Source organism: Heloderma suspectum, chromosome 2 (assembly GCF_057233095.1).
Source record: "Heloderma suspectum isolate Gila_16-S chromosome 2, 16-S_ref, whole genome shotgun sequence".
NCBI lineage: Eukaryota > Metazoa > Chordata > Lepidosauria > Squamata > Helodermatidae > Heloderma > Heloderma suspectum.
Window position 1 is genome coordinate 248,312,301 of NC_139459.1, and position 25,839 is coordinate 248,338,139.

At 42.7% G+C, this 25,839-nt stretch overlaps 1 protein-coding gene across 1 annotated transcript; it reads right to left on the reverse strand.

Annotated features, from left to right (window-relative positions):
* Nucleotides 1-6,800: 6,800 nt before the first annotated feature.
* On the reverse strand, nt 6,801-25,513 carry STC2 (stanniocalcin 2). The gene is made up of 4 exons (XM_084838702.1): nt 25,150-25,513; nt 22,306-22,448; nt 18,050-18,261; nt 6,801-9,427 (listed from the first exon to the last, which is right to left on the reverse strand). The coding sequence occupies exons 1-4, from the start codon at nt 25,298-25,300 to the stop codon at nt 9,034-9,036; spliced, it is 900 nt and encodes a 299-aa protein (XP_084694828.1). The 5' UTR covers nt 25,301-25,513; the 3' UTR covers nt 6,801-9,033.
* Nucleotides 25,514-25,839: the final 326 nt, after the last annotated feature.

Below are 25,839 nucleotides of genomic sequence, written 5' to 3' on the forward strand. Positions count from 1 at the left end.
ACTTTTGACATACTATGGGACTATTTCATTCAGTCTTTCATCTGAGGTTCTAGCTAATAATTTATAACCTTGATTTAGAAGGGTAATAGGCCTATAAGAATCAACTTATTTATTTATTTATTTACAGCATTTTTACCCCTCTTCAGCCAAAAAAGGCTCCCAGAGTGGCTTACAAAGGCTAATATTAAGACAGTCTCTGCCCTCAGGCTTACAATCTAAAAGACATGACACAAAAGGAAAAGGGGTTGGGACGGAGGAGGGGAAAGAAAGCAAATTCATTGCTGACCAATGTATTGGGCAAGGTTCGTTTCCCCCTTGTCATGTTCTTTCTGAGATGCTGGAGGTGCAGCCCTCGCTTTTCTGGCTGATGGATGAGGCCAGCGTCTGCAGACCCAGAGAACTGTCAGCTGGAGCTGCGTGCTCTTTCTAGCAGGGAGGGGTGGAGTGAGCCCCCTGCAGCTCTTCCCTCTCTGGCTGATGTATAGGACCAGGTTGGTCTCCCCCTTGTCATGTTGTTCTTCCTGGGAGGCTGGAGTTACAGCCCTCGGTTCTCTATATTCCATAACTTCCTCTATATTCTTTCAGGGTTTGGGGATAAGTATCCTAGAGTTTTGCCAGGTTTGTGGCATTGGGTTACCTTCCACAATATCATTAAACAAAGTAAGTAAATGGGGCATTAACCATTCTTCAAATGTTTGGCTGTAAAGTCATCTGTACCTGGGGCCTTATGGTTTTTTATTTCCCAGATTGCTTTTTTGATCTCTTCTATGGTTATATCGCCAACATTCGCTGGATCATGGAGAAAGCAAGAGAATTACAGAAAAATGTCTATTTCTGCTTCATTGACTACGCTAAAGCCTTTGATTGTGTGGATCACAACAAACTGTGGCAAATTCTTAAAGTGATGGGAGTACCAGACCACCTTACCTGTCTCCTGAGAAACCTGTACGAGGCTCAAGAAGCAACAGTAAGAACCAGACATGGAACAACCGAGTAGTTCAAAATTGGGAAAGGAGTACGACAAGGCTGCATATTGTCACCCTGCTTATTTAACTTATATGCAGAGTACATCATGAGAAATGCCGGGTTGGATGAATCAGAGGTCGGAATTAAGATTGCTGGGAGAATTATCAACAACCTCAGATACGCAGACGATACCACCCTAATGGCAGAAAGTGAAGAGAATCTCAAGAGCCTCTTGTTGAGGGTGAAAGAGGAGAGTGCAAAAGCTGGTTTGAAACTCAACATTAAAAAAATGAAGATCATGGCATCTGGCCCCATCACTTCCTGGCATATAGAAGGGGAAGAAATGGAAGCTGTGACAGATTTTACTTTCTTGGGCTCCAAGATCACCGCAGACGGTGACTGTAGCCATGAAATTAAAAGACGCTTGCTCCTTGGGAGGAAAGCTATGGCCAACCTAGACAGCATAGTAAGAAGCAGAGACATCACCTTGCCGACAAAGGTCCGTCTAATCAAAGCTATGGTTTTCCCAGTAGTAATGTATGGCTGTGAGAGCTGGACTATAAGGAAGGCTGAGCGCCGAAGAATTGATGCTTTCGAACTGTGGTGCTGGAGAAGACTCTTAACGAGTCCCCTGGACTGCAAGGAGGTCAAATCAGTCCATCCTAAAGGAAATCAACCCTGAGTGCTCATTGGAAGGACAGATACTGAAGCTGAAGCTGAAGCTCAAATATTTTGGCCACCTAATGCGAAGAGACAACTCTCTGGAAAAGACCCTGATGCTGGGAAAAACTGAAGGCAAAAGGAGAAGGGGATGGCAGAGGATGAGATGGCTAGATAGCATCACCGATGCAATGAATATGAACTTGAGCACGCTCTGGGAGAGAGCGCAGGACAGGAAGGCCTGGCGTGCTATGGTCCATGGGGTCACGAAGAGTCGGACACGACTGAACGACTGAACAACAACAACAATGGTTATATCCTGAGTTAAGTATGCTGATGAGCTGGGCTTAATTTGGTTAGATTTGCTTTCTCCGGGTAGGATGTTATATGTGAAGAGTTGGCTGAATCAGATGTTTATAGCTTTCAAAAAAATCTTGTGAATTGCTTTAAGATTGTATATTTTTCTCCCATTGTCTGTTTTTAAGACCAAAATTTTCTTTTTGTGTGTGTATTTTTAACATTCTGTTTGCTAGGAGTTTGGAAATTGGATTTTTTATCTCCAAACTCATAGTATTTTCGATGGATATACTGTAGGTTGATTGCAATTTTATTTGTTTCTAGTGCTTTTAGTTTAGTTCGCTTCTGTTCTAATCTGTTTAAAATAACTTTACTTCCTTCTAAGATTTGGATCTCTGAGAGTAGTTGATTTCTTAGTTTATTATTTCATTTTTTGATTTGACTAAATTCTTTTATACAATGCCCCCTCATGACTGCTTTCATGGAGTCCCATAGTATGTACAGGTCTATATTGGGAATATTATTATATTTATAGCAGTCATCTAGTTCTTTTCTTACTTTATCTCTAGATTCCTGATGCAACAATAGGGTGGGATGCAGTTTCCAGGAAAACAATTTATGTTGAGAGTGCATTCAGGAAAGAGTAACTGACACTGGTGCATGAACATACACTGGGGTTGACCCAATGTTAGCTGTTTTCAGTGCTATTGTCCACTCAGAGGAAATTAATATGTAATCAGTCCTGGTATACAGTTCATGCCTAGCTGAATAAAATGTAGTCTTTTTGCATGGGGTGCATTACTTGCCATGTGTCTAAATCATGTTCTAATAACAGTTTTGAGAGATTGGAATCTGGTGTTTTGGGGAAAGCCCTTGGTGGAATTTGTATCCATCTTCCTGTCAATATTCAGGTTAAAATCTCCCCCTAGGATTACTTTTCCTTCTTTAAAGCCATCCAGTTTCTGAAATATTCTTGCAGAAATGTAAGCTGATCCTTATTTGGTCCATAAACAGAGCCCGTTGTTAGTTTTCCCCCTTCTATTGATCCTTTAATGAAAATAAACCTGCCACAGGGGTCTGTAACTAGGAAGTTGAAAATTTCCCCCAATATATCGCCAGTCCCCTTGATTTGGAGAAGCCCTTTGCTTGAAATTGTTCCCCAGAACCAGGAAAGAAAATTACTTGAGCCTTCTTCTTAGCTATATGTGTCTCCTGTAAGAATGTGATGTCTGGACTCTCTTTTTTAAAAAGTATTTTAAATTCTCCTCTTAATGGGAATCTCCAGACCCCGTGCATTAAGAGAAATTATTTTTAGTTCTGTCAAATATATCTTTCTTCCTTTCCTTTAGTTTGAAAGTAACACCCTGTACAGACTGTTACTACATGTCTCTGTCTAATTAACTTTGCTACATCTAAGGTCATTTCAGTGCTTGCTTCATGTACTGAAACTGAAAAAAAAATTACAACTGTCTGGCCTATAACTGATCAATGAAATGAACATAGCTAAACCAAGCATCATCCTAGGATGAATGCCCATCTCCAGATCTGCGACCCTAGATAAGGATAAAGCTAAACCAAGCGAATTAGGAGGCAAAATAACAGTTCCCCTGCCCCGGCCCCTTGCAATTATCGTGTATTTAAGCTAATACATAACATATATCACAACTGTTAAATATCTGAGAGCTGCAAAACTCAGTAGAAAACCCCTGGAAAGAAGTTTGACTTCGCCCTTGAAGGAATTTAGAGGATTGATTTGGATTAGAGATTCCCTCCTTAATTCTTGTTGAATCTGTGTTTTCATTGAGTTCCTGTCTTCAGTTGCCAGTCACGCTCTTTGTCATTGGTTTCCTCTCTGCTGAGCTGCTCCTCTTCCCCTGCATTGGAATTTCCTCCCCCTTCCCCTCCTGGGCTTAGATTCATGTGCATAAGGAACTGTCTGGCCTCCTGGTATGAAGAAATAATCATGGTAGTGTCATCCATTTTAATGATGAGTTTAACTGGGTGCCTCCATCTGTAGTTTTATGTCTGCAGATCTAAGCTTTTCAGTACAATATTTAAGCACCTTTCTTCTTTGAAGAGTATCAGGACTCAAGTCCTGAAACACTTCGACTAGGTTATTTTCATGCTGAAGTTGCATATCTGATCTGGATCCTGCCAACATGGCTTACTATACTGCCTCATTAGTGAAGTGTGCAATGATGTCCCTCGGGTGTGCTTCCATTGCAGGTTTAGCTTGTAAAGCTCTGTGAGCCCGTGCTATATCCCTTCTTTCTATGTTTACTTTGGAGGAAAGATCTGCTACAAAGTTGTCAATAATCCAGTCATATCTCGGCTTTCCACAGATTCCTGGATCCCTCGAAATCTCAGGCTTGGGCATCCACTATGATTTTCAAGTGCCTCCATTTTTCCTGCAACTCTGTATTAGTTTTTGTTATTGTTTTTTTTCTGTGCTAGACCTAAGTCCATTGCTGCATTTGTTGTTTTTGCAATCTCATTCAGTTTTTGAGAGACCTTGTTTATTTGCATTTCCAAGAGTTTAATAGTAGTATGCCATTCTTGATGCAGGCCTCTTTAATTGTTCTGCAATCTCAGCTATTGGGTCTTTACTGCTTTTGTCACCGATGACCTCATCGCCCACCCACCCCCTTTCTTATTTAAGGTATTTGATTAATTTAGTGCTTGGAACAACTTAAGTTGGAAATCAGCACTGCTGTTAACTTTGAGATGCCTGGCAGCCTAGTTTACTGGCAACATGTATTGCTATTCAGGGCCAGATTTCTGGCCAAGTAAAGTGATGACTCTCCAAGTTTTATGGTTAACACAGATCGTTTGTCATGTGGTATCTCCCTTGTAAATTAAGATAGGCGGTTTAAAACTTGTGAACTGAAGAGAGAGCTTTGGCTGTTGCGTGGTATAGAAACGTAATCAATAGCTCTGTTGGATCAGACAATATGCCTATATAATTCAGCACACCATTTCCCATCATGGCCAACCTGATGCCTCTGGGAAGCCCAGACGCAGGATATGAGAATAGCATTCTCCTACTCATATTCCCCAGCAACTGGTATTCAAACAGGTATGCTGCCTCTGATCCTATATGTGACTAGTAGCCACTGATAGCCTTATCCTTCAAGAATTCTTCTAATCTCTCTTTAAATCTGTACAAGTTGGTGGCTGTTGCCACATCTTGCGGCTCTGAATTCAGAATTTGGGACTTCTTGGTTTTGTTTGGAATAGTGCTTAATTTGAGCCAGCGTGATGTCGTGGTTAGCATATTGGACTAGGACCAGAGACCCAGGTTCAAATCTCTACTCAACTACAACATTCACTGGGAGGCCTTGGACCAGTGACTATTGCTCAGCCTAAAATTAGAAGCACATTGGGTGCTTAACCTTCTGTTCCACATGCTCTTCTCTAGCTGTTTTTCTCTGAGTAGAGCTCCAGCATAAAAAGTAACTCCTACTGTTTCCTGAGAAAAACACCTATGGAGAAGCAGTCTTTGGGAAAGTACAAGCTTTGGAATCAGCAGTCTCCTCTGCCTGCCCATGGTGTATTTTAACACCCCACTCCCTCCAACACACATACTTTATCTGACTTGACTGCAGAGCTGGTGAATTGTCCGATTTTCTCTTATATACTACGTCTACTGACGTGTGCCACTTATGTAAAATTTCCAGAAATTTTAAAGGGGGGGGGGGGATGTTTTTTCTCCGTTACTGGGAAAAATGGAAAAATAAGCAATACTTTTTTGGTGCTCTTTACAGATCTAAAGTCACTTTGTTGCTTTAGGACAGTCTTCCCCAGCCTGGTACCCTCCAGATATTTTGGACGTCAGCTCCCCTCAGCTTCAGACAGCATATCCAATGGTCAGGAATGCTGGATACTGTAGTCCAAAACATCTGGAGGGCACCAGTTTGGGGAAGGCTGTTTTAGGAACATAAAGCAGCTTTTATATTCCTAAAGTTATATTATGTGTAACTCGGTTTGCTCACAGAATCAACATATTTAAAAACTATAAAAGTAAACTCAGTAAATTTGTAATTATTTCTAAAAAAATATAAACTATACTATTTGTAAATTTGTTAAAAATGTAAACTATTTTAATTTAATACACAAAACATGGTAATTTTATGAGCAAACTAAATTATACATAACATATTTTAGGTGCCTATTTTATGTTTGACCAGAGGTAACTTCAGCAAGTAGTCCCTCAAACATCTGAATCATCTTAGTAGCCAGAAGCAGGAAGAACTGGAGGCAGATGAAGACTGGTGTACAGCATCTGTTCCTGTTCGTTAGGAAGTTTAGGGAAATTCCTAAACTTGTTCCTTTTTGTGCGATGAATCAGAAATCTGATCTGAAGAAAAAGGAATTGAGATTTTATTTAGCTGGGACAGACTCAGCTTAGGAATGGTGAACAACCATATTTAATTTAAGAAACTTTAAGCAATCTCAACCTATTATTTGAAGAGTGATATTTTATTCATTTTGGTAAATAATTTCCATTAATGAAAATCTTATTTTTTGTTTTGATTTGTGCCATTGTCTACCAAAATGAATGGAAATTTCAAAGCAGCAGTAATAAATGTATTCCACCCAAAAGACATGATTCAGTCAAAGTTAAGCACCACTGCTATCAATGAGTGAAATTTAAGTATGTGCTTAACTCTCAGTTGAAATCAATGGGATTTAAGGCTTCAATCTTATGCACACTTTCCTGGAAGTAATGTAAGCCTCACGGACTCAGTTTTCTTTGGAGTAACAAGAAAGTTTGCACTGTAGAAGTGCTTAATCTTGGTTGGACTGTGTCCATAATTTTAAAGCAAGAACCTTTTTGTGGCCAGCAAGTACAAAGTTATGTTGGTTAAGACATTACTGGGCTCCTTAAGTGGACAGCTGACATTTTTATTTTAAAATTTTCAAATAAGGCTATACAGGATGTCTTGATAGAACTATGAGGTTAAATGCACTTGTATCCATTAAAAATGAAAGTGAACAATAAATAAATGATTGATGCTGTCAATAACATTATGGAGCATATAAAATTATATTTTCCTTGCTTTAAACAATAACAAAAATGTACTAGTGGCATGAATATATACAACACAGGTCCTGACATATATTTAAATTACCTTAGCCAGCAGTGCTCAGATTTATTTTTTTTAAATGGAGAAACTATAATAAATAGAAATGTTAAATATTTACAATAAAAGAATATGGGGAATCAGTAGGTGAACACATACATCCAATTTTCACACAGAGATTAAAAAAATTAGGTCTTATACAACCCCTCCCCCCACTGGAAAAAAAAACTGGATTTTCTTTTGCGTATCCTAAGAGGGGAACATACATTTGTCTCCCTAGAATGAATGAAAGTAAATTATATGCACACTGAGGTGATCTGTTGACAGAGACATTCAATGGTGGGTATGTGTTTTGGTTCTCATAGTTAATTCGGACTTCTTACAGAAGATCCTACTACAGTGAACTGGAGGGCCTAGCGGCAGGTCTTTTTTGGACAAGGCAGGGGGACTACCTATGTGTGATGATGGTATAGAGAAGTGGTCATGACAGTCCTTTCAATCAGTTAATTTTCAAATCTTTTCGATTAGTATGGAGACCATACGTTATTCCTTATCCATTTTGTTGCTTCGGTGGGAGTTGTAAGGACTGTGAATAGATTCACTACTCAACACAATCACAAAAGTTATCCTTGTTAGAAATGGTGGAAACAAAATTCCCTGGCTACATGAACATTTCTGTTATTCTTACAGCCTTCTTCTGTCTTCACCAAAAAAGAAGAGTTTACATTATGCTCCCTCCTTCCCCCAACAGTGAAGATGGGTTCCCCAGTCAGTATAATATCACGAGTGGCTGTGCATATGCAGTGGGTATGAATAAACACACAGAGCTGTTGTAACATTGCACTGACTGGGGAAGGTCTTTCACATGAGACTTCTATGCACACGAGAAGCCTCTGGACTGGGGACACTTGCCTTCCTCCTGAGGGGAATGGTCAAAGCCTTCTGAATCTAAAACCATTATTGATGTGGTATAACCCTCCAGAAAAGGTCCTTCTGGTGCACTGGCAGTAGCATCCTAAGTGGTCTTATTTAACGACAGACATATTTAAATGTAAATATGTTTGTTTCACATCATTAACCATATTAAATCATTGCACAGTGCTTGACATAACCTTGTTCATCATCCCCATTTCTTTGGCACTTCACACTCACAGACAGCTTTAGAGCACAGGTTTTTCTGCAACCCTGCAAACTTTGTGGTTCTGACTTCAGGTGCAGAGAGAAAGGAATAGGTTTTTCATGAAGCCCCCAAAATGTACCCCATGTTGAAGCAAATCTTAGGGCGGCATCCATACCCTATTATTTAGGAAACACAGAAGCCAGGTAGATTTGCAGGTGTGTTGGAAAAAAAAGAGGTCAGTATAAAACTGGAAAAACTGACAAGGTCCAATCACCTTGTCCAGAAACTGGTTCTATAATCAACTGATTTTTTAAAAAGGAAATTGGAACAACAGGGAGAAGAGGTCAGCGGTGAGAAGCACAAACCAATACGAAGGAAACTTAAGGCAGGTGGTGTCACCTAGGCAGGATCAATGGCTCAGAGAAACGGTTTAGTTGGTAACTGCAAGGTCCCCCATGCAATATTCTGTATGTTAGTTTCCTCACAAATGTCTCAGCAGCCCATTCAAGACTAGATTATTTTATACTTAGAGACTAAATGCTGAACCTAGTTCAGCCATTAGTGGACAAATGAAAATTTAGACAAGCTTATCCCTGATCGAAACAACAACAACCCAAACTGGCATCTAATCTCCTACTTTTCCTCTTTTTAAGTGATGAAAGGATTTAAGTGAAGACATTTTGTTGCACCTACAACATTGAATTTGCTGGATACAATCAATGACCAATAGCCACTGCTTTTCCTCTGTTACTTATAATATATACACTGTCACTGCCACATATCCCACAATGCCCTATGCTTGACACCACCCCATCTATATTGTAAATATTTTGGAATGCCCCTAGATAAGATGAACTCAGTGGAAGAAGTTTCTGGTGGAGGGGGAAGGAAGGCTGTAGCCTCCTTTCACCTTCGGATGTCAGAGAAGTCAGACAGTTCATCAGCCTGCTCGATGATCCCATGAGCTGCTTTGGGATTGTGGCCCCCAGCTTTAGTGCGAGTATGGGCATTCACAGGAAGCCTGCTACCTCTTTCCCCTCTGGTGTTTCTGGAGCTCTCTCTGGTGTCAGCTTCAGGGTGGACCACAGTGTCCCCTTGACTAAGGGAGGACCTGGAGACTTCATTTGGCTTCTTCTCGGGCTCCAGGGTGGAATCTCCATGTGGGATGGAGGTGCAGAAGCTCAGGATGGAACAAAGGCTCCCCCAGTTCTGTTCACACTGGGCCTGGACACTCCGCGTGATGGCCTCTTTGACCTCCTCTCCACAAGTGAGCAGGATGTTCACTAAGTCGACATATGGCCTAAGGGAAACATCAAAGAATGGGAGAAAGTTAGGGAAGAATGGAAGGTTATACACCCACAAATAGGTGCATGGTCATTTTACTTCAGACCTACATAGCTTGTGACCTGATGAGTGCAGCCATACGTTTGTTTGTATGTTTGTATTTAATTACAGTTTCACAACTGAGGGGCAAGAAGTGCATTGTTTTGACCATAGCTTATAGACTTGACAACATACCACAGGTGGTGAAGGAAAAAGCACCAGTGGGGTTTTTTGGGGGTTAGTTGCTTCAGAGCATTTATTTTTTAGTAAGAGTGCTGGTATTAAGCCCTGTTAGTTAGTAAAAATGAAGTGCTATTCCCTTGCCATCTTATTATGACAATGTGTATAGAGGCCTGTTGTTGTAGAGATTCTCTCCTGTCATGACAGTATTACAACCATCACCAAAAATCAATATGGTACTTGATCATCTAAATACCACTGCCATTTCTGACTATACTTATTGAGTCTTGTAAAATAATTAGTAACTGCTCTCCAAAAAACCAAACATGTTGATTCATCCTTAGCACAAGACTTTTGTTTGCAAAGAACTGAGCTGCTATTCACATCCGTTGTACAGACAAGAAAGTGAGGACCACGTGGAATATGTTCTTTTTTCATGTTTTAAGTGGAGAGATCATTAATGTTTTTTTAGCTGATTAGCTATCTGCCTCCTAGCTCAAATTGCTGTATGATTCCTTGGGTCAGATTCTGAGCTTGATCTGAGAAAAAAATTCTGAGAATTCATTCTTTTCTTTTCAACCCTTCTAGTCCAGATAACTTACAATGATTTAGGCTGCAATCATATGTGCAGTTACATGAGAGTAAGAACTATTGAACTCAGTGGGGCTTGCTTCTGAGAAGATTTATATAAGATTGCACTGCATGACTGCAATATAAAGCACAGTTGGTAAGAATTTAACCATAATTGCATTTCAGTTTCATTTAAGCAAATGAGCCTGACCCTATGTAAATTTACCCACTAAATATGGCTTACTGCTAAGTAAGTTTGTATAGGACCACTAGCTTAAATGACTTATTCCATGACTGCTAAGTTTGCTCAGGAGTCTTCGGTGAGGGATTTTGTCAAAAGCCTTTTGGAAGTCCATGTAAACAACGTCTACCGAATCACCCTTGTCTACGTGTTTATTGACACTCTCAAAGAACTCTAAAAAGTTAGTGAGATAGGACCTACCTTTGCGGAAGCTGTGTTGATTCTTTTTCAGGAGGGCTTGTCCTTCTATATGTTTACCAATTTTATCTTTAATACTACCTTCAACCAATTTTCCCAGAACAGACGTTAAGCTAACCAGCTTGTAATTTCTGAGACCCCCCCTCCGGATCCCTTTTTGAAAACTGCTGTTACATTGGCCATCTTCTAGTCCTCTGGTATAGAGACTGATCATAGGGAAATGTTGCATATTTTGGTTAGAAGATCAGCAATTTCATATTTGAGTTCTTTGAGAACTCTAGGATGGATACATATGATCTGGGCCCAGTGTTTTATTTGCTTTCAATTTATGAATATGGTTGAGAACTTCATCTTTAGCCACCACTATTTGCCTCAGTTCCTCAGACTCCCTTCCTGAAAACATCACTTCGGACACAGGTATCTGTCCCATATCTTCTGCAGTGAAGACTGATGCAAAGAATTCATTCAGCTTCTCTGCAGTCTCCTTGACCTCCTTTAGTACTCCTTTAACTTCATTGTCATCCAACAGTCCAAATGCCTCCCTAGCTGGTTTCCTGCTTCTGATATATTTAAAGAATTCTTTATTGTTGGCCTTGATATTGTTAGCGATATGCTCTTCAAAATGTTTTTTTTGCATCTCTTATTGTCTGCTTGCGTCACCTTTGTGAAAGCTTGTGCTCCTTTTTGTTTTCCTCACTTGGACAAGGCTTCCATTTTCTGAAGGAAGCTGTCCTTCAACTCTATTTAATTCATAATAAAGATATACATAACCTATATCTAGGGGAGTGGTTTTCTACCATTCTTCCTTCTGGGAACCTTCCCCTCAGCAACTTGTTTGCCAAGGAAACGGTGCACATTGCACACCGAACCCCAGCATATTGCAGAGGATTACACGGCATGTTCCAGGGCTGCTGTATCTCGCCATGACACTATGTGAGCTGAGAATAATACTTCCAACACTCTCCTGCAGCTGCACATTGTAAGGCAAGTTTAGTGGTGATGGACAAGCTTGTCTGCCTTTCCTGATCTTCCCACTGAAGAACCCCTGATAAGTTTCTGAAGAACCACAGACATCCTTGGGACACAGTTTGCAAACCACTGATCTAAGTCATTGCATTTAACTACCAGCCATTTACAATTTTATTTGGTTGCCGATTTCATGGAAGGTGGCCGCAAGAGTGTGAAAGGCATACTTCTTATCTCACTCAGCGTGCAACAGTCATTTGACTTGCCACTCCAAGGCAGAATAACGTAAGAATTATTTTGTGCTAGCCTAGCAGTGGCAGAACCTTTATCACACTTGGCACTATTCCATTCCCCTGGGGGAGGGGGTACCCACAATCCTGCCTGTTCTTAAATGATTTGAGTCATCTCTTATAGGGAACAGACATGATGTAACATGGCCCACAAAGGGCTGATATTTTGCTTGTGCACAGTTTAGAAATACATACAAGGATGTGTCTCTTGCATTAGTGTTACCAACAGAGTGAACTTCTTAGGTGCTGCTGTAGTTAACATAATGCAAACATTACAGGTGCCAAAGAACAGGCAGTGGAAGGCCCGGGGTAGGGCTATAGCTCAGTGGTAGAGCACATGGTTTGCAAGCAGAAGGTCCCATGTTCAGTCTCTGGCATCTCCAGGTAGCGCTGGGGAAAACTCCCATCTGAAGCCCTGGAGAACCACTGCCAGTCAGTATTGCTAGCCAGGCAATACTGAGCTAGCTGGACCAGTTGTCTGACTTGGTATTAGGCAGCTTCCTATGTTCTCAAGTCTTTATTTTCTGATGCCATGCAGGTAGAATTCTAAATGGGAACTACTATCTAATATCTGTAGTATGGGTTCCTCAGATAGAAAGAGATTAAAAAACACAAGTTAATTGGCCCATATGGCCTTGGATTTTAGCTACCAGGGTTCAAGAGATTATGTTCTCTGCTCCGTATTTCACCCTGTAAGCAAATGGGCCTATTGCATGTCACGACAGCTGACCATGGGTTAATTTACCCGTGGGGGCTGTTGCATCCTGCTGAGTGTCTGACATGCGAACCCAGGCAGCAAGGGTTGTCTGAGGGTTAGACAACCCTCAAATGACCCCAAAACAAGCCTCTGGGGGTAAATTACGGCCCAGTGAGCTGTCATGTTGTGCAAATCAGGTCAATAAGTGTTTCAGCAGCCCTTGCATGATATCACAAACTATATTTATTACAAATGGTGTTGCAGAAATGCTGTGATGGAGGTATACACAGCTCTGGCAAGAAGACTGTCTATTTAGGATAGACACATTAGTCCCTAGGTTTCTTGGTTCTGTTTCCTTACAACAGGGATACTGCTACTTCCTTGGTTTAGAGAGGACATATCTCTCTTTAAATGGAGGAATTTCATAGGCAAATGCCCTCATTGAGGAGCTCTGGGGTACAAGGAGTAGCTCTCTGCAAATGGGGTCTACTCCATTCTCTGCAACAATGGAATATGGTTTGCATGTGCAAAGGGAATTGGTGCATGGAATGTTCTCTAATATGGATGAGAAAAGAGCCTCTTCCTGCAGAGAAATGCATAGCAGAGTTCCATAGGTTTGAACTGTGCTCCACAAATCACCAAATACTATCTCAAGACAAGGGCCTCTCCCATGTTGATTCAGCAACTTAATTGCCTAATTGCTCTACAGCAGGGAAGGGCAACACACGTGGCCCCCCGTGGCTGTTTTTGTGGCCACCTTGCAGGATCTTGTTCCTAACATACCACATAATTAAACTATGGAATTCCCTTCACTAGATGTAGAGATAGCCACCACTTTGGATGGCTTTAAAAGGTGATTGGACAAATTCATAGACGATATCACTATCACTGGCTACTAGTCCTGATGGCTACTAGCCCTACCTCCAGTATCAAAGGCGGTATGCCTATGTACACCAGTTGCTGGAGAACTTGGGTGGGAGGGTGATATTGCCCTCATGTCCTGCTTTTGGGTTTCCCACAGACAGCTGGTTGACCACTGTGTGAACAGAATGCTGGAATAGATGGACCCTTGGTCTGATCCAGCATGGCTCTTAAGTTCTTAGAAGCCTCCCAGAAGCACAATTCTGCTTACACACAAGTCGTACGCTCCCTGTGTGCCTTGTTTCCTTGCCAGATTGCCATGTCTTTTGCTGCAGTGGCAGCAAATGTGGTGGTGGGGTGCAGCCCCTAGTGAGTTCCAGGGGGAGCAATGCACCCCCCCCCCCAGAAATTGCCCAGCCCTATGCTACAGTGTGATGATCTTCAGTCTTCATTCTAGAGCCTGCTACTGCTTCCAGAACAGCCCCATGCCCAAGCAATGCAAAGACCTACATCATGTATTGAATCCCAGATGGATTAAAGGAAGGATGGTGAGAAAAGCTGTCCCTTCATGGTTAGTTTTAATAAACAGTAACAAATGCATCCGCATTTTAGGTTACATACATCTGTTGAAACTGCATTCTTTTTAAAGTGTGCTCTGATCATAATAAATAAGGTTGAGCAGAATTCACTGACATATCTAACTTAAAGGAGCAGCAATAACAGGTTTTAAGAGTCCATTTGTTGTCATCCTTGGACCGGGGAAAAGGAGCTTTTTAAAAAGGGAGACTGGAGAAGTAACTAGAGCATTTGTACCTCTGTTTTGGCAGGTAATTAACAGTAAGGTTTCTGCCAACCATTCACAAAAAAAGTTGGCCTCACTATGATTCTACATGTGTGAAAGTACTGAAGATCCCTATGTTTGTGAGGACTGGCATTTTTCTTCCTGGTATATAAACCAATTAGTTGACAATGGGATGCGCTGACAAAAGGCATCAGTACAATATTTTAAGGGCTCTTTTTTATGGATTGCCACCATCTCTCCCTTTCATCTACTAGTTTTTGCTTGACAGTACTAGAATCAACAACACGTATAACCTTTTGAAGACAGAAGCTGTGCCTTGATTTCTATTTGAAATATCAAACATGCCATTAATATCACACATCCCTCCCCTGTTCCTTACTAGTTTCCCAAGCAATGGTCCACGTAGTATAGAATCACCACAGTGGCCGTACTGGACCACGTGCCATCTTTGTGGCTTGTGTACCTTTACCTCTGTGAAGGAAGTGCTGTTTAGAAATGTGGTAAAGAGATCCAGAAAAACTAAGGCTATGTTCACACAAAAAAATGCAATTACTCACAGACATGGCACTCCAAGATAAAATCAGCCATGCAAGCATTCACATGGTCTCCTTTGGGATAGTTATCATGCTATACGTCGCACTTACAATGCTTGCGATCCTGGGTGTGATGTGAACACTTAGGGGCTATCCCCTAAGTTTAAACCTCTTTCTGCTTCCCTGCTACTCTGGAAACAGCTGAGCAGCAGCAGAGGGGTGTGTATGTATGTGTGTGTGTGTGAGAGAGAGTGAGAGAGAGGGAATGTGCATGATTGTGTATATGGATGAGAGAGGTGTGTGTGGGTGTGTGGGGGGGCCCTCGCACTTTAAATCTGACCCTTGCCACTGATGACATGCGGCCCTCAGAAAGTTATCCAGGAGGGAATGTGGTCCTCTGACTGAAAAAGGTTCCCCACCCCTGCCCTAGAAGCAGGTGAACAGAGTCCAGGACTGTGTCTCCACAACAACAGAAGGAGAAGTGAAGGGAGTGGGGGGATCACCAGATTTTTAAAAAAGGGATCAGCTTTGCTGCACTTTGGTCCATGCAGGGCTCCACGAGGGAGTGCTCCACACCAATAAAAATCTCTTCACAGATCATACTTCCTGGTGGGTGTGGGGGTTAGGGTGAACGTCATCTGACTGGCAGGGGCTGCTCAGTCAATAAGAGAAGCTTCCCCTCCCCCCTCCTTTCCCCTGAAACACCGGATGCACCTGCGTTTCAGGAGCAAGCCTTATTGACCACAATGGGAATTACTTTTGAGTAGACACACATGTGCTTGTGCTGGGAAAGGGAGAAACCAGCCCTCTTTCTAACCTCAGGACCTCTATAACAAAGGTGTGGTTACTTCCTAAGGCAATAAACCAAGCCACGGAGAATTGCAGGTTCAGTAAAGTGCTTTACAGGTTTCAGGGAATCAGTGCTTTAAACTCTGTATTCAATTCAGGGGGATCTCTGTAAATTCTGGTGTGGGCATTTAGAGGGCAAGCCTCATTTTCAGCACAATGGGAGTTACTTCTGAGGAGATACTAATGGGTTTGCTGTGGGAAAAAGAGGAGTAAACACAAAGATGGGAAACCAGCCCCCATGATGCTGCACAGGATCTCTATAAGGAAGGGTCCAAGTAGCAGGACAGGAAGGCCTGGCGTGCTATGGTCCATGGGGTCACGAAGAGTCGGACACGACTGAACAACAACAACAAAGGGAATAAATCAAACAATGAAGGAATTGGAGCCTCGAGATCAAACAATGGAGTAATCGGAGCTCCGAGATCGCGATCATGCTTTACAGCACCTAGCGAATTGGGCTTTAAACTGTGCATTTCAGTTGAGGGGGATCTCTGTAAATTCTGATGTGGGCATTCAGGGGAGAAGCCTCATTGAGCACAATGGGAATTACTTCTGAGGAGACACTAATGGGTTTGTTGTGGGAAACAGAGCAGTAAGCACAAAGATGGGAAACCAGCCCCCATGTTGCTGTGCAGGATCTCTATAAGGAAGGGCTGAAGTAGTTACTTCCTAAGGCAATAAACTAAACAACAGAGAACCTTGGAGCTTTGAGATTGTGCTTTATAGCAATTATGGAATTTGGGCTTTAAACAGTGCTATTTCAATTGAGAGGGTTCTCTGTAAGTTCTGATGTGGGCATTCAGGGGAGAAGCTTCATTGACCACAATGGGGGTTACTTCTGAGTAGATGCTACTTGGTTTGTGCTGGGAAGCACAGGGGCAGGAGACAGGAAACACCCCTTGACCAGGGTCACAGTGAAAGGCACACCCCTGGGCAGGGCTAGCATACCTAAGGTCAATGTTGGGGCACACAAGTATACTGCGGTTATACTAAGGTTGGGGCATACAAGTGTACTGCGGAGAACCCGACTTAAGAAAAAGAATTGGACTTTAAGCAGTCTCAGGAAACTGGTTTTCCCTGCTAAGTTCCGGGGTGGCTGCTGGATGGCCACAACGTCATCTATCCTTAACAACCTTCAAACGCAGCCAGCTTGGAGTAAATTGCTCATGGAGACACCCCCAAGTAGCTTAATTCAAGGTCACACATGAGTTATGTAGCAGGTTAAAGAACTAGATGTGGGGCCAGTTCACATGTCATGACAGCCCATGAGTTAAAAGCTCATTCTTATTTATTAATTAGATTTATTAGCTGCCCATCTGGCCAGCTACCCGGCCACTCTAGGCGGTGTCAGGAATGAGCGGGAGAGTGCGAGCACATTGTCTGCAGCATGCCAGCCACTTCTGCTTGTAATCAACAGCCCTCAATTGGCCCATTCGTAGGTTGATGTGCAAACTTGGAATGATGGGTTGTTTAGGGGCTAACAACCCAGCAGCTAACCCAACAATAAACCATTTAGCTCCAAAACCCAACAATAAACCATTTCGCTCCAGTTTCGCACGTCATGCACAGATCGCTGATTAAAAGTGGAAGTGGTTGGTGTGTGGGAAACAGTGCGTGCTTTCACTGCCACACACACATGACAGCCCTGGGTTTTAAACTGTGGGCCGTCATTATGTGCAAACCAGGTCTAAGAGTCACTTCACACATTACAGTAGAAACAGGGACCAGGGCAAAAGTGTGTACCTGCTTCTAACATGTAATGTGTGGGATAGCCCACTCCCACTATTCTCCCACTATATATACATGACCTTGTATGAAACGCATGTTGGAAAGCAGCATGCCTTTTTGGTGAATGTACAGTCAAAAATAATGTATAGCCATGTCACGTACACTGGGAAGGTGCATGTTAAATTCCATGCACCTCCTTCTGTTGTAATGGATAAAGCAACCCACAGGTCGCACAAGTACGTCAATCTGGGAATGGCAGCCCCAAAAAGACTGAAAAAGGAGAGAAAAACAGCAAAAAGGAGAGAAAAACATTGTCTTATTGCAATACCACTTATGTTTTCTATGGAATATTTCTTAAGAGTTGGGAATGACAGCCCTTTGGCTGTCTTAGCTCTGGCATCCAGAAGATCAAGAGAGCTGCACTATCGTGCTTGTAGAGAGCCCACTCTCATTTGCATCACTGATCCTATGATTGGTTTGGAAATCGCACCTGTGCTTTTTCCATACATCTGATGTGTTAAAATTAGGGGACTTACAATTCTACCTGGACACACCACAGCCAGGCTAGCACCACTGGGAAGGCCTACTGGTGTTCACTGGAGCAACTGGTGGTATACAGGGCAAGCTCCCAATACGAGATTCCCTCCCACATCCCACTGCAGTCTCTGGGCAGCGCTGACTCACTCGTGCTGTAGCAGGTCTTTGAAGTGAATCATCTCCACAATGACCTGAACATTCTCCTTGGCTGCAGAGCAGAGGTCATGCTTCTGGTAACATTCTCGTTGCAGCTGGAACACCATCTCCTTGATGGCGGGGCACTTCCGACTGATGCAGCTGAACTTGTGCCGTAAGGCATGAGCCTTGCACCTCAGAGCATCTTTAATGAAGGATTTCCCCTGAAGGAAGAGGGAAAAAATACAAAGCTCTACTCATCTCCATTAGGCATGACTTACAGTTGAGTTGCCACCGATTCTCGAGGACAATGTGAGAGCGTTTACATATGGGTCGCTGCTGGAAATGTTTGTGTGTAATGAGAGCTCTGTGGGGGAGGAACAGTTGGTGTTGTAATAGCTCAAAGCCATTCATTATGTGGATTGCCCTCAATGCAATACAGAGTCATCATGCCAATGCCAGTGGACAGCAGGAATGTATGGTGCCAATCTAGAGACTCTCCATGAGACTGAGTGAGTTTGCCTGTTTGGAAACGATGACATGGGAAAAACTCCTTCCACTGTTTTTTTTCCTGCAATGGACCTGGGGGATTCTGGGAGTTGTAGTCCAACACTTCTGGAGGGCACCAAGTTGGGGAAGGCTGCAGTATGTAGTTTTAGTTTTCAGAGACCGAACTTCTCTACTTTCTAGCTCAGTCCTGTGTTTACTTGAAAGGAAGTCCAACTGAATTCAGTGGTGCTTACTGAAGTGTGCAAAGGACTGCAGCCTTACAGCACAATCTTAAGTGTGTCTACTCAGAACTAAGTCCCACAAAATTAAATTGTATGTATTCTCATGTACGTGTGTATAGGATTGCAGCTTTAACTTGTCTGAGAGTGGAGGACAGGAAGGCCTGGCGTGCCGTCCGTGGGGTCACGAAGAGTCGGACACGACTCAACGACTGAACAACAAATCCATTATATAATTTAAAAAAAAAGATTCTTCCCCCTTTTCCCTGTGTATCCATGTCAATCAAAATGGACCTTCTGTCAAAGTTAAAAGTCCAACCCGCAGTCTAATGCCACAATAGAATTCTTACCCTTTTGCCTAGTTTGCCTTTTGAAGGGAACATGTTTCATTTTTAGACTTCCAAAGAGAACTAGGCAAAAGGGTGAGTTTTTAAAGAAGATACAAAATGCCTGATGTGCCTTTAGCTATGTCTGTGATCAGTGTTCATACTGATCAGTGTCCCTTGCATCACATTTGCAAGGGACAACTAAGTGATCCCTTATCCTTATTCCTTCTCCTTTCTGTCATTAGGTTTGAAAGCCAGTCATGCTTCAATGGTGTGCTCCAGTTCTCTGGATAAATGGTCAGCTCTTCTTCTTGCCAAAATACAGGCAGCTGGCAACGCTTCCACATTCCTCCCATTCCTTAAAATTTCAGGTCATCCTAGCTGGTGAACTTTTAATGATCAGTGTGCCATACAGGGTAAATGTTCTTTTTTAATTTCTACTCAAATTTTCTGGTAGCATAATCAGAGAGCTTCGGCTATTGGGCGGTATAGAAATAAATAAATAAATAAATAAATAAATAATCGTAGCAGTGGGTGTGACAATCATAGCAGCTTACCTTTTCTTCATAACAGAAACAAACTAGAGGAAGCCCATTTTTGCCTTAAGGACAATAGTTGGGGATGCTCTTTGCTGACTAGCATATAAATATTTTGTATGTTAGTTTAGCTTTGTAATTGCAAATGAAGAAACTTCAACAATACTGGGAGTAATGCAATACAAACTCCATCATGGGAGCAGGCTATGTGGACATCAGGTGACATTTGAATACTCTAGTAACATGTGAATTTATGGGATTACTGTTATTTAGGGTTGCATTGAAAAGAGTAATCATGGGAGCATGTGCTGCAGATCTCAGTGGGAATCCTATTGTACAAAATGTGTCAAGTATCATAATATAAAGTGAGCATTTCATATTTTCTTAAAAAAAGAAAAGACCAAGGCAGATTTTTTTTCCAAAGCTGTCCCAAAGATGGGGGAAGGATAACAAATTCCCATTAACGTGAAAGGAAACTGACATCCTTGTATGTCTGAAAAAGCAGTTTAAAAGTCTCAAGAAAGGTTTGTTTTCAAAACTAGTCGAAGTGAGGGATAGTTTTGTGACCCAACTCAACAGAACATCTTAGTTTGCAAGACTAAGCTCTCCTCCCTACCCCAGGAAGTCCATTAGCTATGGTTGAAATCTTTAGTGAATTTATATAGTATATATGTATATAGTAAATCTCTGTGTGTGTAGTAAGTATGTGTGTATATTTACATCTATATCTCAAACTGCCCAGTCAAGCCAAATGCCACAGACCCATCTTAATGTTCTTTCCCCCCTCTTTGCTGAAATGGGAGAGTTGCTGTGCAAGACATAACAACAGGATGCTTCAATTGATGTATGAATGGTTTGGAGAGAAAATGAAGGAGGCAAACTTAATACCACACAGTGGCTAAGGAATGTACTTTGACACTGGTGGGTTGCCAAGGGATCATATGCATAAAGCAGCAGGGACTGGGGTGTTGCTAGGCCTGGGCCCTTGAGGGCCCAGCCCCAAATCTATTTCCCAGGGCCCTGAATCTATTTCCAGAGTCCTGAGAGGCCACTGATGCCAATGAAAGATTTCTTTTATTAACTTAATTGCCATGCAGGGGGCAATTTTCAAGGAGGACTGCAGTACATTCTGGACCCCCCGCCCCCCACATGGCAATCTTAGGAAAAAACCCCTTCAATTGCTGTTAATAGAAGCTTTTCTAAAAGTTTAATTGCATGAAGTAGGGGCAATATTCCTCTAGGAGGGAGGACAGAGAGAAGTGGGATGAGGGGCGAGACAGAGAAGTGAGGGAAGGGTCAGCGAGAGATTGCAAATTAATTGTAATTTAACAGAAACTCCTGATTTGGGGTGGGGTGCAAATTAATTGAAGAATTTGTTTTATTTGAGGTGATTTAGATAATTTGATTCTGTGAAATGTAAAAAAACCCTACTAATTTCTAAATTTGCATATACAGATAAAAATCAGCATATGCAAATTTATGTGGGTTTTAGAATAAAACCTGTATTCCTCTGTAGTAGAATATCCATGCTAGAGAGAGAGGGCTTGACAGGCCTGGATGATGTCAGCAAAGGCTCCACCTCAGGAATGCACAGACAGCACTTCTAGGAGGTGGAGGAAGTGTCCTGTCTGAAGCAGAAAATTTTGGGTGACATTGAAATGTGACAGACTGTCAGTTATCTAATTTAGTACTAAACACTCTTCTATGCAGGAGGTTCCATTTGCCTCAAGTGCCCAAATATTTTGGACTAGTCCTGTTCACTAGTCATATATGAAGTTGTGAGGTCTGTGGATCCAGGCTACGATCCAAATAAAGCGTATGTGTTTGGTAGAACCACACAACAAGCCAGAAGTATATTTTGATCTTTTCTCATAGCAATTCCCACTATTGAAGAGACAAGGTTTTGAAAACGGAAAAGCATTATCTCTTTGGCAGTGGGAACTGCTGTACTGTATGAGCAGTTCTTCCCCATATATAATTGGGATCGTCACTTTCACATATTAGACATTTTTCAGGGGGGAAAAGAAAATTGCTTTCCAAAATAAGTATCAACCTTTTCTTTGACCCTCGCACTCAGCAAGCAGTTGGAAACTGTGGCTATGAGGAAGGGCTTTCAGTCTTAAACAGAACTTAGGAAACTGCCTTATAAAGAATCAGATCCTTGGTCCATCTAGCTCAGTACTGTCTACACTGATCAGCAGTGACTCTCTAGGGTTTCAGGCAGGAACTTTTCCAGCCCTACCTGGAGATGCCAGGGATTGAAACTAGGGCCCTCTGCCTGCAATGCATCTTTCCACTGAGCCACGTCCCTTTTTGAACAAGCTCCCCCATTATCGTTTCATTCAGGGAGTTGCAAGCTCTCATTAAGGTGCTTTTCTTCAACTGGTGGGACATGAGGGGACCTTCAGTACACATATTGGGGCATTAAAAAGGAGGGTTGAGTGGCTGATGAAGGTGAGATGGAAATTTAACAACAAAAATAATACATTAACATCTTGTGTTATGAACATCCCTCCATTCCGAGGTGTTCAGAACTCATTCACTTGCACTGAAAAAAGGATGTTTGATTAAAAACATCAAGAATCTAAGAAAAACTCAAATTAATTCCGCAGCATCAGAAGCTTCTTGGCTTATGTGTCTGTACATCTCCTTGTACTTTTAGGTTTGGTGATGCTTACCTGGGCATCAAATTTTCCAGCATTGTGGAGGAACGTCATGCAGATCTCATGTAAGCCTCGAATCTCACAGGAGTTGTTTTCAAAGCACTCAAACACACTGCACCCCACATCGCCAGCATTAACCAGACAGTGCTGGATTTCAGCTGAAAATGAACAGCCATCACAATAATTTCTAAAACTGCAACATAAACTGTAAGGCAAGAGGTTATTTTGCTAGGAAGGCCTTCATTTACGGAAATGGGGGAATGAGAGGAAGTGCACAGAGATCAATTACTGTCCTTACTTTGTACAGAAATTAGATAGAAGCAATACATTATAAAAACAAAAAGTCAGCGCTTAACCCTCTACTTATATGAGAACGACTTTCACTAAGAAAGAGCCAGTGTGCCAGGCTCAAATCCCATGCAGCTATGAAGGTCACTGGATGAGTCATCAGCTTCCTGCCTAACCTACCTCACAGGGTTGTTGCAAAGAGAAAATGGGAGGGAGCTTCATGTAGGCTGCCTTGGCCTCCTGGGGGAAAGGCAGAGGATAGAAATGTAATAAATAAATATTATGGTAAATCTAATCTTTATGAATCCTTCTTAAGGCAAAACTCAATATAAGGTTGAAAGAAAATTGCACCTGAAGTTTAGGCAGCGATTTGCTGGATTTTCAACAAGTGTCTGCTGATCAGTTTACATTTGGATGCACATTCAATGTAAGTGTAACTCTTCTAAATTATTGAAGTCAATGACAAAACTCCTATTAAATCTGCAGAAGGACAGAGCTTTTCTGCTATGGTCTTCTGCTGCACTGCTGTTTAGTAACTCCCAACCGTCACTGCACTTTTACAGTCCTGTTGTGTGTGTTTACCTGGAAGTCAGTACCACTGTGATAAATGGGATAAGCATGCATCGAGCTGAAACTCAAATTGGCTCCAATAAAACAGACAACGTGCGTGCTCATTCATGATAATAAAACCAGGCAGTATTTCCCCCCCTTTCAGGACTTGTGCAGTACTTCTAAACACTGCTGCTATACTTCGGGTATTGTATGGCTGTGTTTTTAAAAAATAATTTTATGGTGTAATCCTATGCAAGTTTAGACAAAAATAGTCCCACAACTCCCAGCATTCCTCAGCCAGCATGCTGGCTGGGGAATGCTGGGAGTTGCAAGACTTTTTTTCTGCCTAAACCGCCATGGGATTTGCCTTAAAACCAAGCTTAATAAACCATTTCCTGGCCCAACATTAAAAAAAAGAAGCTGTGAAAAGAGCCACTGCTGAGAAGCCTAGTAATGAAGTCAAATAGTAGGCTGGCACTTAAAGCAAAAAGTGCAAATTTTGTGTGGCCTATAAAGCCACTATCCTAGTACACTTCTTATCAGCCCCTGCAAGGTTATTTCAAGCTTTTCTCCTCTTGCCTGTTGGCTTCCCTTTTAATTCTTGAAAGAAAATGCTAAAAAGGCCAAGGGCAAGCCAGGCTTAGAATCATGCAAAGGGAGAGATCCCATTTATGCAAAATAGATACGCAGGCAAGGTTGTTCCCTTTTAAAAGATCCTGATTGGACAAGCGTCTGGAAAAGCCAGGGCGGGATTTTGCAGCTATATCCCCCTTTCCTTTTCTCAAGGCTCCTTGCATTATGTTTTCTACAGTGGGAAAGCTGAACGGGGGAAAAAAGGGGCTCTTTGTCCAGCGTTGTGTAAGTGTTCAGCTCAGATTTGTGTCTTGGGGGGATGTTCCAGGAGCCCAGCTATAGTCCTTGTCTTGGCGCCGGGTGGGATGCAAACGGTTCCGATCACATGCCCCGGCCCCAGCTTGTAGAGAATCGTACAGAGCAGCAATTCACGCGTGGCGGTAGTTCGCTAGTCTAACGAGCGTTCGTGCATTCCCGCTCATGTGCTCGTTTAATCAAGGCTTGCAGCAACCAGCGCCACTACAATTAAAAAATGGGGAGTATCTCGCACGAGGGAGAGGAAACTACCCCGTTTCTTTCAAACCACGCTTGGCAAGAGATCCATCGAAGTACAAGCTTGACCTTTTCCTCCAAGGAAGGAGTCTTGCATTGTGTCTTATGAATTAACCCCTCCCAAAAAAAGGTGGGGAGGGGAGATGAGAAAGAAAAGAACCCCCGTGGTATGTTGCATCATTGCACCCCTCTCCTGGGGGGGGAGAAGGGAGAGACTCTGCAGCTTCACTCGTTTCTACTTACGTTTGAAGTGCTCTTTTTTCCCTCTCCATCGAATGCTAAACCTGCTGCGCTCAGGCAGCATCCTTATACCCAGCAGTGGCTTCTCTTTGAGTGTGCATGCGTTATGTGCCTCCACCCCAGCTTTAAGATTTTTGCCTCCAGAATCTTGTTTAAAATGAAAGGACTGAAGCTAACTAGTTTGAGACGTGCAAACACACGCAAGGCACTGCAGTCATTAAAGCCTTTCTTCTTTGTAGCGAGCGAGCGCAGGCATTCTCCTCAGATTATAATTATTACCTGGTCTTAATTTCCACCCCACTGCTACAACATTTCTATCTGCGCTGGGTTTCTTCCTCCTACTTGTAAGTGCGGCTTGGGGTCTGCTTCTATAGTTCAAATGGGAAAACACGTGCTTGGCTGGCCAGAGCTTTCAAAGCTGCAGGAAACACTTCTGTTTCCTTCAATGATTTGTGCTTGTCACTCCCTGCTCTTGCAAGCACGATGCTTATCACCTAGCGACGCATCTCTTGTCCTCCATACAGACTGCCAGAAGAAGTATAGCGCCCCAGAGGGCACGATAACAGCTAATCCCAAACTTAAAATGCCGCTTCCCCGCCTTCGAGTTTAGAATTACATACCGATGCGTTCTGTCTTCAAGAGATTATCACATACCTGTATTTTGCAAGGACAGCCGCCCTTTTTGCTGAGGGGCTCTGTCTTGGGCACCTTCCGGGGGGTTGGTGGCTTCCGTGCTCACTGCCGGATCAACGCTTGCGAAGACCAGCGCCAGGGTCACTAATTTTCTTAACCGCTCTGCACACATGGTCCTGGTGTGTAACCTACAACGCCGACTGGAAGCCGCCTGACCCCCACTTTCACTTCTTTGCAAAAAGGGGGTGATCAGACGAGAGATCCCTGTGATCTTTCCACCCACGCTCGGAGCGTGCAGCCGGCGCTAGTGCAAGTGCTAGAAGTGGCCAGCAAAGGGTACGCAGGGTGCCTCAAATATCCCTCAAAGCTCTGGTGTCACTTGAATGAAGGAGTCGAGCAGATGTTGTCCACCAACCCGACCAACCAGAGCCTCTATTTCACTCTGACACCACGCTCAGGGGGCGTGGCCTGCTTGAAACTACTACACACTCCAGCGAGCCACGATTAGATCTTGGGACGAAAAGTCGCTGCGAAGAGCAGCAGCAAAAAGAGCGCCGCCGCCCGTGCTCGAGCGAGCAGATCGCACAACAGAAGCAAGTGCTTTGCAAAAGCGGTTGTTTAAAAGCAGGCGCGGCGGGATAAGGCGAGTGATTGTAGGCGACAAGAACTGTGCAAGGTTCTTGCAAGGTTCGCCACTAGTACGATTGCCCG